We start from the raw sequence: 12,571 nt of genomic DNA, 5'->3' as shown, positions 1-12,571 counted from the left end.
GAAGTTACTGCATATCCCTCTCAGTAATGTCCCTGTTCATCCTTCAGATGAGATCCCTCTGTAACCAAATTTAATCAGCATCATCAATAGGAGTTTCCTGTAAATCATTCCTAGGAACCCATCAGTTGTAATTACTCTATTCAGTACCAGGTTTGACAAGTTCTGAAGCTGACAAGTACCTAGGTACCATTGTACATTGGAAGCCTCGAAATCCATCTGGATGATGAACTTGACTGTGGTCTAATTAGCTGACGTACACTGCCCCTTGATGTCCTCCTGAGCTCTGAGCCCAGCAGCCTCCTATCACAAAACATTCTGGAACTTTGCAACAGTTCACTTGCATGGAGTGCAGAACCATAGTGAGACAGGAGAGTAAGAAGCTAAAAAAAAAATTCCTAGGCAAGAGGAATGGGGAAACTAAGACAAGAAAATTAAGCAAGCCAAAACAATTTGAACTTACAGCCAGCTGGTGAATTTCAAGATATTATCTCCCCTAACCAAGGCACTTCAGAACAAATGGTTTGTATCTCTGCTCCCTAAGAAAAGAATACACAACTTAATTCACCCTGATAGGGAAAAACAAAGAACAGAAACCCAATTAATGCCATTTGTGCCAGACAACCCCAAGGACAAATGAAGTCAGGAAACAAATAGAAAATAAATGCCATTGGAACCAGACAGACTCAAGATAAAAGTAAAACAGTACAACAGACCAAGATATTCCCCAAACCCCACTATGTGCTCATTCCCACACATTATCATATTAAAAATTCACCTGGAAAGCTGGTGAATGTTCTGCTGAAACCCTCCTCTAAGGGTCTCACCCACAGAAGAGCTGTAAAACCTTCAGGACAAAGACTCAGGGCCCCCTCACTCTAGAGCACACTTGCCCCCTCCTGGGTGTGAGCTCCTTACTTCCTCCTTCACTCTATGGCCCCCTAGTGGGGACATGCAACCAGGAGAGCAGGGGCAGTTCCTCCCAGGCTAACCCTCCCACCCAGCTCCAAGGTCTCCCTTTTCTCTGACCTCCCAGTCCAGCCCTTCTCTCTTTGTGACCTTTGTTCTCTGGGAGATAACCGCAGCCCCACCTCTGCTCACTCATTCTCCTGATCTTCTCTGGGGAGCACAAGTACAGCAGCACCCAGGCTCTCCACTGCTTTTTCTACCCTAAGTCCTTCCTTAGTTTCACTGTCCTCAGCCCCCACCCCAGGGAGGACTGCTCAGCCTGGGGCACGGCCTGGGACATCAACTGCCAAGGGACCCAGTGAAAGTGGTTGGTTGTACATATGTCTAAAGACAGAATTTAAGAATGCAGGAACAGCAGCCCCAACATCAGAACAGGTCTGGCGCTGAGAGGGAGGCCCAGTGTTGCCAGCAGCTGGCCTGGTGCTCACTGCTACGCTGGGTTTTTTCTGGGTTGCACTGTACCTGGTCTCTCAAAACATAAGCATCAGACAAGGACATCCGGAGACCACGGCGATGTGAGACAGACCAACACCACACTGCGTGTTGTCTCAGCACAGACAGAAACGAGACACAGTGCAGCTCACACACTACCAAGCAGCTCCTGGGCTGGCTAACAGAAGGGAAGGCAGCCTCTTTCCTATCACCCCTCACCCTCGCTCCTGTCTGCTGCGTCCTGAGGTATTTCCTGAGATGCCCAGTCACAGACTTGCCCCACGTCTTGACAACCCCAATCAAGAGGGGCCCCTGCGCCCACAGATCCTCCTGAGATAGCCATCCACATTCTGGGCAGGTCCTGTCTCAGGCCCCAAGGGTGTGCTCCCCCTGCCCCAGCGATGCACACAGCCCTCTGCCCCAGGCATTCCTCTGGATCTTTGCCAGAAGAACACTGACACCCGTTACCTTCCCCTGTCAACATTATTATACGGTTAAAAACATAAAAGCTGCAGCATGTTTTCATGTGCTGACCTGTGATTCTTTCTGTGCTTCCCCAACCCCCGCCCCATTCAGGAAAACACTTAATCACAGGTCTATATAAGGGAATGCATTGTAAGTCACAACAACCTACAGTACTGAAACAATGACAAGAGTAAAAACAATGAGTGCCTCACTAAGAGCAGTGTTTCTAGTAGCCATGAGGTTAGTTTAGACAAATCAGCACCAAAGAGCCCCTCTGGTTGTTTTATCCCAGACACCACTTCCTTTACTTGCTTTACTTTATGCTCCATGGGCTGTGAATTATCAGGCAGTTTCAAAGAGCAGAGCCCTTTAAATTCTTCCCATCCATGATTATGTTTAAAAGGAGGAAGTCCATATTGGCACGATTCTCTAATGCTGCTTCTCCAACTTGTCCTAGTTCTTCACTGAGGACCGTTATGGCCTGACAGGTGGCACTCAAAGCCTTTGCCACAGCACAGGCTAATCTACGTATTTCTGTATTCAGTGAGGTTGCCATGGCTGGCATTAGAAATACAGTCAAAGACATATATTCAGTGCAGCTGAAAAGGTGCAAATTACTGTCACAATCAAGTGCCAGGGAGAGTTCCCATTGAGCCCAGGTGGCATGGGGCTTCTGAGACATAAACACCATCCTTTCCCCAGAGAGTGTGGTCCCCCAACGCTGTTTGCAGGAACATGGGAGTAACAGTCCTTCTGCATATTATTGACAGAAACCATCCTGCAGGCAATTTGATGCGGCCAAAGCCATAAGACACAGTGGTGATGATGCAACTCATCTTCACGTCTGCGGAAGCACAAAATGGTTTTTGGTACAGTTGACAAAAGCTGCACCTGCTCCTGCTGGGGCTGCATTAATGACTTTTAAGGAAAACATTTTCGTGTCCTTTAGAGTGATAGCAGGTCCCTGATTATAAATATCAGATAGGTTATTCTCTTGCTGGTATGCTGAAACAAAGTATGATTTCCATGGCTCTCCAGTACAGAACAAACATCTACAAAACCTGAAGTGAAGGTCTGTTTGACACAGGTTCCTCCTGCAAGACAGAAGTCAGAGATATTTAGAGCTTTTTTTGCTAAGTATACCCAAATATTTTAATCTGGTTTAAAAGGATTGTTTTTCCATACATGGGGTTAAATAAAAAGTAATGAAAAGAATATAAGCCACGACTTTCAAAAAATACCTTTAGGTCTCCCTGTCGTCACTGGTCCATCGTTATTCCGGTGCTTTCTTTACTGAGGTGTCAGGAGTCCAAGGTTCATTCCTGCTGACATCACTGAGGTGGGGCTGGTGAGGAGCATGTCCCAAAGTCCAGCCCACTTTTCCTTTATGCAGCAGTCTGGTGATCCTGTCATCCAAGGTCTAAGTAGAACCTTACTTCCAGACTCAGAGGAATGTAGGGAACCTGTGGGGCAGAGGTCCCTAATACAATAAATGTCATTAGTTACAACTAAGTTCTGACTTAAATGTTGTACTTATTTCTTTACCTTCACTTCTGGATCAATATTCATATCTCCCACCCCAATCATAGCCTGAAATGGCCGCCCTTAAAAACTCTCATAAAGACTCAGCCAAATCCCACTTCGAGGAGCCACCATTATACTGAGCAGGGCAAGAGGCAAAGCTTGATCCCAATGGATGAGTTTCTTGACACAGCGTGGCTACATTTTTCTTCAAGGTGTGATTCACCTTTTCTACTTTCCCAGAAGCCTGAGCTCTCCATGCTGTGTGGAGTCTCCACTAGATTCCTAAAAATTTACTAACCTTCTGTGTAATTTATGAAATGAATGCAGGTCCATTATCACTCTGGATGCTGCCACGGAGGACAAAGCAAGGAATTATTTCCCTCAGTAAGGCTTTTACTGCTTTTGAGGATTTCTCTGTCTAGTAGGATAGCTTCTACCCATCCTGAAAAGGTGTCAACAAAGACTAGCAAATATTTCCACCCTTGGACCCTTGGTGTCTGGGTAAAGTCTATTTCCTGTTCTCCAATGGGCTCTGTCCTTGGTATGGTTTCCTTGTATCGTTTACTGGGGATCTGTCTTGGGGATATACTTCTGGCACACAACACACCCAACAATTACTTTTTGTGTGGCCTTAGAAAGTCCAGGACCTATGAGTCACACCTTGACATAGGTGGTTAATGAGTCTCTTCCATAGTGAGTGGCCTCGTGCAAATGCTTCATGACTGGCTCTACTAAATGTTCAGGAAGCAGTATGACTCCTTCTTTAGTCTCTCTCCATCTCCTGTCAGGACCTTCTTCATCAAAACCCCAGCTCTTGTCTTCTCTAAGTCTGCAGTCAAATATTCAGAGTCAAATTCTGACAAGTCTACAAGAGGTACCAAAAGCATTATAAGTGTTCCTTTAGCTGCCTCTTTTGCTGCTCCATCAGCCAGAATGCTTCCTCTAGCCACTCCAGTGTCCTCTTTCTAATGTCCTGGACAGTGCATGACTGCCACCTATAAAGGTACCTGAGCAGCCCCTAATAATTTTACAATTTCTGCTGCATGCTTAATCTCCTTTTGACTAGAGGTTAATAGTCATCTTTCCTTCCAGATGGAACCATGTGCAAGCCAAATCAGGAAAGTGTACCTCGAGGAGGCACACCCATTCAAACTATTTTCTTGTGACAATTCCAGCATCTTCCTCAATTCAATCAGTGCAGCTTTCTGAGCACAGGTTCCTGGAAGTGAGTCCTGGTCCTCCACTCCTCCTTCAAACCTCACTACTGCATAACCAGCCTCTGTGTTTCCTGTGTCCATGTAAATGCTTCCATCTGCACAGAGAGTCTAGTCTGCTTCTTCTGGAGGATTGTCCTGTGCATCAATTCTGCTAGAAGATACTTCATCAGTGATCTCAGCTCAGTCATGTATTAGCGCAGCCAAGTCAGGCCCTGGGAGAAGAGTCAGGGTTCAACTTAGTCACTGTTTTGAGGGAGACATTGGGGTGGTCGAGAGGAATAACCTGGTACCTGCCCATTCTTCCAGCACTCAGCTGCAAATTTCCCTTTTTGCTCCAGCAGGCTCAACACTTGGTGGGGTCTGTAAATGGTGAGAGGCTGCCCCAAGGAAAACTCTTCAACATCTGGGTCACCAGAATTGAAACCATAAGGCAACCGAGGTCGGGCTTGTGCTGTCTGTCGCCACTCAGCCAAAAAGAAGACACAGGGATTATTTATAATTGTGCTTTTAATGTCAGAGGCCAGCAGTCTGAGAAGGGGGTGGGTTTAAACCTTAACATCCACCTTATCTTGAGCTTTCAGAAGTAAGTATATATGGGGGAAAAATGGGAATTGGAAGGGGGAAATTCCTGGGGGTTGTGGGGTGGGTAAGGTGGTGTTTCTCTTGGCACTAAGGGGAGGAGGAGCTAAAAGGGGAGTCCTCAGTGTCTCCCCAAGCTCCCTGTCCTTTGTGCCACTGCTGCCTCTCTGTAACAGACTCCTCCTCCTGTCTTCCCCTGAGTCCTGTGGTTTATGGCCAGGGAAGAGAACATAAACCCTTTGCTCTCAGTGTTCTTGGTTAGGGAGGTAGTTCCTGTAAATCACTACCTGGCTGTGAATTGCTCACATTCTTTGGCCTTGTTTAACTTTCTTGTGTCAGTTTCCTCATCCCACTCATCCAAGAATTATCCTACCTCCTCACTCTCCTGTCTCACATCTAGTCCTGACAACAAGCCCATTCAGTCAAACCACCGAGTCTCATTTCAGGAGGTGGAGATGCAGACAGGCTTTTCTAGAGAGGCCTCTAGTGTGGGCACAAGCAACGAAGTAAACAAGGTCATTGGCATGCACTCCATGAAAACAGGAAGAACACAGGGGTTAATGAACACAGAAAATCCTCTCCAGTTTCTGAGTGTGCAAGGCTGTTAGAGGAGATTTCCAAAGCAAGGCCTTTGCTGGAATGACAGTGAGCAGTGACAGTGTGACAGATCCTTTCTGTGTGCAGTTTAAATGTCTGGTGATGTCGTCAGGTGCACAGGTGAATTCTGTATGGCTGGCACTGCATCAGCGGTTCTCAAGAATCCCAAGTCAAAAGATGAAAGAAAAATGAAATATTTGGTTGAAAGAAAACTAGAAAAATTCAGGATCCAATTCAGTTTGTAGGTGAAAAATAAAAATGTAACTGGAGCCCAAGACCCACAATTGAATGTTATGATTTCCATAGAAACACAATTTCCCTCCCTAAAATGCCCTCTTTTTTATCAAAGAGATTGCATTAACTCTAGTGTTAATTTGGCCTAATTATTTGCACAAACACAACAATAGTAATTGAGTCCTGGCTGGTGTGGTTCACAGAATTGAGTGCCGATCTATAAACTGAAGGGTTGCTGGTAAATCCCACTCAGGACACATACCTGGGTTGTGAGCCAGGTCTGCATTAGGAAGTAAGGGAGAGGCAACCACACATGGTTGTTTCTCTCCATCTCTTCCTCCCTTCCCTTCTTTTTAACAATAAATAAATAAAACCTTTTAAAAAATAGTAATTGACCATATAGGCTTTCTTAAATCTGCCTTGCTGGAATGCTACAAGGAAATTCTAGTTTGACTTTGAATTTGCTCCTCAGGGCACAGAAGCCAAGCCACACCGTTGCCTTCAGGGAAAATGTTAATCACATAAAAGCAATATTCATAGCATTCTTTCATCTGTTGACTTGTGATTTTTTGTCTGTGTCCTGGTTGGTGGCTGTGTCTCCCTGCAGCACAAGGCTCAGATATGATCTTGATCTTTTGCAGTCCCCCTGGGCCACAAAGATGGAATCCCTCTGTTACCTGGGTTCAGGTGGGTGGTTCCTTCAGTGCCTGAAACAATAGTGTTTTACAGGTGTTCATTACTAAGCTTATTAACTATTACCTAACCTAAAATTTGTCAACTCTTGAGTTCCAGAGTGCAGAGTCGCAAACAACATAAATCTAAAGAAGCCCACTCCAAGACATGTAATGAAAATGACAACGGGTAAAATGAAAAAAAAAATTAAAAACAATGAAAGAAAATGACAAAGGCTAAAGACAAAGAGAGAATTTTAAAAGCACCAAGATACAAGCACTTAATTATCAACAAGCCAGCTCACATAAGATGGTAGGATGATTTATCAGCAAAAACTTTTCAGTTCAAAAGAGAATGACAAGAAATATTCAAAGTAATGAAAACCAAGGAGCTATCATTTTTAATCAAGAGACAAATAAAGAGCATTCCAGGCAAGAAAAAGCTAATAGAGTTTATCACCACCAAACCAGTAGCACAAGAAATGTAAAGGGTCTTCATGAAGAAGAAGAAAAAGAAGAAGAAATATGAATAATAAAATAGAAATAACTATATATGTATCAGAAATTAAAAAAAATAAAAATAAATTAGTATAAATGCAAATGAATTAATTGCTCTAATCAAAAGATATATGGTGACTGAATGGATAAGAAAATAAGACCCTCACTTATGCTGCCTGTAAGAGAACCACTTCAGATAGGAAGACACACACAGACTGAAAGCACAGGGATGGAAAAAGATATTTCATGAAAATGGAAACAAATAATTAAAGCTGGAGTAGCAATACTTATACCAGAAAACACAGACTTTAAAACAAAGGCTATACCAAGAGACAAGGAAGGACCCAGCCATTCCACTTCTGAGTATTTATCTGAAAAACCTGAAACACTAAATGAAAAAGACATACACATCCCTATGTTCCTTGTAATATCACTTACAAAAGCCAACATATGAAAGCAACCTAAGTCAGTGTCCATCAACAGATGATTTGATCGAGAAGTGGTGCACATGTACAACAGAATATGACTCAGCCATAAAAAGAATGAAATCTTGCCATTGGCAACTAGATGAATGGAAGGTGTGGTGCTGAGTGAAATAAGTGAGACAGAGGAAGACAAACGCCAGGTGATTGCACGTTTATGTGGAATGTGAAAAATGAAGTAATCAAGCAGAACAGAAACAGACTCACAGATTCATGGAACAGATGCTGGTTGCCAGATGGTATGGGACTGAAGGGACTGGGAGAAAAAAGAGAAGGGATTAAGAAGGACACACTGGTCATTACAGAACAGTCATAGGGAACTAAAGTGCAGCACAGGGAATACAATACAGTCATTAATATTGTAATAACTACCAATGGTATCAGGTGGGCACTGGGTTTATTGGGGTGATCAGTTTGTATGTTACATAAACATGTAAACAGAGTTGTACAGAACCCATTTTAATATTTTACATCAAAGATAATTGAAAAATAAAAAATAAAAAGATAAACATATCTTGAATTCATTTACAAATGAATTAATTTTTTTAACTGTCCTTAATGAAAATGGAGAATAAAAAACAACATATCTCCTATGGTGACTGGGAAAGTGCACAAACACACTTCTGCTACATTCATCCCAAGTATCATGGGCCCAGGAAAGTGACCTGTGAAGGCTGAGTCAGCCACTTCTTCACAGAACAGCAAGTTCTCTTAAGAGAATGAGAGACACAGAACCTATGATGACTGAGGTGTGGTGAACTGGCAAACACTCTCTCACATGAGCCTGAGCTTCTCCCTCAAGGAGAGTCAACAGGCAGTTGACCCCTGACAGCACTTGTTGTCTGGATGGAATGGAAGCTCTCAGAGGAAAACCAGGATTCTGGCAAACATGTGCCTCCCCATGGCAGCCAGACAGCTTCCTAGAGCTGACAACAGTTTCCACTGGGATCTGTGGTAATGTTAACAAATGTGATTTTTGGTGATGTGTCATTAAATGCATGAACACTGGGAAATCTCTATCATTGGTGAAATGATGCATTACTTTAAATAATCCTGCATCAGTACAAGAGCTACTCAAGCAACATAACAGAAGAGGAAATACTCAATGAATTTGTTTCAGGTTCCACTTTGCAAAGAGCTTTTCAGGAACTACCATTTGTGTGGCTTTAGTGTACGATCCAACATGAATATCCACACTTATGTGAAAAGGTTATTTAAAATGCTCCTCCTACATATCTGTGTGAGACTGTATACTTTTTCATATACCACAGCCAAAATAACACATTAAAGGAGAAACATCTGAAAATCCAGTGGTCTTCTAGTGATACAGACAAGTACTAGACTTGCAAAAATGTCAAATGTAAGCAAATCCACTCTTCTCACCACCTTGTTTATTTGGGGAATAGTTTTTTTTTCATAAAAAACATTAGTTCTGTTAACATGTGAGGGGTTTTTAATATTATTCTGAATGAATTAATAATTTTCAAACTGTTTTATTCTTTGTATGCTAAATATTGATAGCTATAATCTACACTAACAAAATCATTTTGGAGGTTCTCCCTATTCTGTGGGAGTGTATAGATGTTCTGATACAAAATGTTTTGAGAGTCGCTCCCTAAAACAGCACGTGGGCGGGGACTGCGGGACAGAGAGGTCACCCCCTAGGGGAAAGGGTCAGGGTGGAGTCGGGTCCCAGGTCCTGAATATTCATAACAATTCCGCAGTTCCCACTCCCATTGGGTGAGAGCGGACTATAGAGCAGCCAATCAGCGTCAGTTTGGTGGTTTAAATCCGCTAGGGCGAGAAGAACTCGTTACATGCCTACTGTCTTGCTCCTTTATGGGTCCCGGAACGCTGCTCCTGCTGCTCTTGCATGCCATGCTCCTGACCGAGACCTGGGCCTGTGAGTGCGGGGTCGGGAGGGAACGGCCTCTGCGGGGCAGGAGCTAGGGGACCCAGCTGCGGCGCGGGACCCGGGAAAAGCTAGTCTCCAGCACCCCGGCCCAGACCCCCGACCCCAGATTCCGGAGTCGCCCCCTCCCCCTTCCCCGCACCCCCTCTCAACCACCACCCCCTTTTCGGTCTCCAGGGCCCCCGGCCCCTACAGGAACCACCTCGGACAGAGAACGCACGTCCTCCCCGCCCCCAGGGCTCCACAGCCTGAGAATTGTCACCAGCTCCGTGTCGGAACCTGTCACCTGGACGGTTCGGTACACCGCCGTAGGCTTTGTGGACGACAAAGAGGTCGCGCAGTTCGACAGCGACGCTGCGAGTCCGAGGCTGAAGCTGGAGGTAGAGATCTTAGATGACCCGCAGAGGGACAACTTCACGCGGAAAATCCAGCAGCACGAACAGATGAGCAGAGCGAACCTGAACAAGCTGCGTGCCCAGGACCGGCCAGAGCGACGACGGTGAGCCCCGCGCACCCAGGTCCAGGCACCACCCCCGTCGTCACGGACTAGCCAGGGTCGCCCCGACTCTCAGAGTCCGAGCGTCCACGCCAGGCTGCTGGATCTGCCACGGCCCCATCGTCAGAGTACCCTGCGAGGACGTGGCCGGTTTCATTTTCCAGTTAGGTTCAGTCACGGAGGGTGGGTGGGATCCGGGCGGGTTGGGTCGGGGACACACCTGTTCTCCCAGCGGGTTTAAGTAACTGGGGACCAACGTCGTGTGGGGTCAGAGTCCCACACCTTCCAGGAAATGACCGGCTGCGTGGTGGGGTCGCACAGGAACTTCCTCCGCGGTTTCAGCCGGTTCGCCTACGATGGCTCCGACTACGTCCCCCTGAACAAAGACATGCGCTCCTGGACCACGGTCACTGAAAAGCACGCAAAGATCCTAACGCGCCCCAGGCGCAGGTTAGTGCACCTCCCTGCTGCGGAGCGACAGAGGGGCACCCTGGAGGACACATTTGTGCACTGGCTCCACCTTATCCTGGAGAAGGGGAAGGAGACCCTGCTCAGAGCAGGTACCAGGGCGGGGGTGTCCAGGAGGAGGGGATCTGTGGGCTGGGGCAGCTTCCTACAAGGAGAGGAGGAAAATGGGGCAGTGTCAGAATGTCCCTCCTGCTCACAGGTGAAAGAGTCCACCAGGTGTTCTTTTCTGTGGCTCACCCACAGGCCCAGCTTTCTCTGAAGGACAGTAAGGGACCCAGTCTCTCCCTGAAACACCCCACAGTGGTTCCCTCACACCCTGCAGCACCTGGTGCATCAGGACACTCTCCCTCGTTCTCCTCCTGAGACCTTCTCTGGAGACCTCACTCAGGGTTTTCTGAGTCATTCAGCCTCCACCTGAGTCTGTGTCTCCCCTTAGAGACCTGGACACTCCTACCCTAGGTTCTCACCCTGATTCTAGAACTTTCCAAGAAATAGATTATCCCAGGTGCCTCTGTCCAGGCTGGTGTCTGGGTGGCGCTCTCCCTTCCCCCAACCCCCTGTCCTGTCTGCTCTCAGGGTGGTCACATGAGCACTGCTGGAGTGTCCCATGACCATGCAAAATTCCTTAATTTTCTCACCTTCCCCTCAGACCCTCCAAAGACACATGTGACCCACCACCCCATCTCTGAACATGAGGTCACCCTGAGGTGCTGGGCTCTGGGCTTCTACCCTGCGGACATCACCCTGACCTGGCAGCGTGAAGGGGAGGACCTGACCCAGAACATGGAGCTTGTGGAGACCAGGCCTGCAGGGGACGGAACCTTCCAGAAGTGGGCAGCTGTGGTCGTGCCCCCTGGAGAGGAGCAGAGATACACATGCCACGTCCAGCACCAGGGGCTGCCCGAGCCCCTGACCCTGAGATGGGGTGAGGAGGGGGCCTGGGCTCAGAGCCTCTCCTCAGGGTGTCCCTGAGCAGGGTTAGGACTCAGGCCTGAGGTTGACCTCTCACCTTCCCCTCGCAGACCCCCCTCCTCAGACCACCATCACCATCATGGTCATCGCTGCTGCCCTGGGTCTCCTTGGAGCTGTGGTCACTGGAGCTGTGCTGTGGAGGAAGAAGTGCTCAGGTGGACAAGGAGTGGGGCTGAGTTTCCTGTTTCCCTGGGGGTCGAGCCCAGGTAGAAGTGTGCTCTGCCTCCTTAATGGGCATCGTATCCCCACATGGGTGCTTGTCCATCTGGGGCCTATTTCCTAAGAGACTCTTTAGTGAGGGCCATGGGAAAGTGAGGGACAAATTTATCACCTGATGGTTCTAACAATGGGGACTGATTCCCAGCTCTCAGAGGTCACAGGCAAAGTTCTCTGCTGAGGACGCATGTCCAGACTGGTGGTTGGTCCATTCCTGTACATGTATTTTTCCAGTATTTCCTGATCCTACCCTGGTGTTCAGTCACAGTTCCAGAAACATCTCTGTGTTTCAGGAGTGTGGGGTTCCTTTAGGGTCACAGGACCCAGCCTTCCCCCTGACGTCTCACAGAACATTTTCTTCCCACAGACAGAGGCAGGAAGAGCTACACTAAGACTGCCTGTAAGTCTGGGTGTTGGGGAGGTGACATCTGGGACCCTTGGGAGAGTGTGGGCTGGAGTCTGTGACGAGGGCTCCCCCACCCTGTAACTCTGCTGTTGTGTCTTCCCCAGACAGTGACAGTGCCCAGGGCTCTGATGTGTCTCTCACAGCTCTCAACGGTGAGACCCTCAGGGCAGGAAGTGGGGGCATATGGACCTTGGGTCACAGCTGGGTTTTGGGGATTCTCAGGGTGGGACATTCTGAGCATGTGGTGGACTGTGGGAGAATGTGACACTTCAGAGGCCAACCTGAATTTGTTCCTGACAACTTTCTTTCCCACTGTCACACAGCTGCCTTGCCCGGTTTGGTGCTAAACAGTCACTGCAGCCTCCGCTTGGGACTTGCAGAATCCCTGACTCCCATGTCAGTGACCTGCATCTACTCCTAAGCCTTTATCTTTTGG

The 12,571-nt window shown here is 47.2% G+C and overlaps 1 protein-coding gene across 1 annotated transcript; it reads left to right on the top strand.

Annotated features, from left to right (window-relative positions):
* The first annotated feature begins 11,111 nt into the window (after window positions 1–11,111).
* LOC114510738 (popy class I histocompatibility antigen, alpha chain E-like) lies at window positions 11,112–11,823 on the top strand. Its single transcript, XM_036013364.1, has 2 exons — window positions 11,112–11,466; window positions 11,564–11,823. Exons 1-2 carry the CDS (start codon window positions 11,127–11,129, stop codon window positions 11,794–11,796), a joined length of 573 nt encoding a protein of 190 aa, XP_035869257.1. The 5' UTR covers window positions 11,112–11,126; the 3' UTR covers window positions 11,797–11,823.
* Window positions 11,824–12,571: the final 748 nt, after the last annotated feature.

This window comes from Phyllostomus discolor, chromosome 12 (genome assembly GCF_004126475.2).
Source record: "Phyllostomus discolor isolate MPI-MPIP mPhyDis1 chromosome 12, mPhyDis1.pri.v3, whole genome shotgun sequence".
Lineage (NCBI taxonomy): Eukaryota > Metazoa > Chordata > Mammalia > Chiroptera > Phyllostomidae > Phyllostomus > Phyllostomus discolor.
This window is presented reverse-complemented; position numbering and strand designations above follow the sequence as displayed.

Coding starts and splice junctions, on each gene's coding strand:
- LOC114510738 (XM_036013364.1), top strand. CDS start 11,127: ATGAGCACTGCTGGAGTGTCCCATGACCATGCAAAATTCCTTAATTTT. Junction 11,467..11,563: donor GCCCCTGACCCTGAGATGGG/GTGAGGAGGGGG, acceptor TTCCCCTCGCAG/ACCCCCCTCCTCAGACCACC.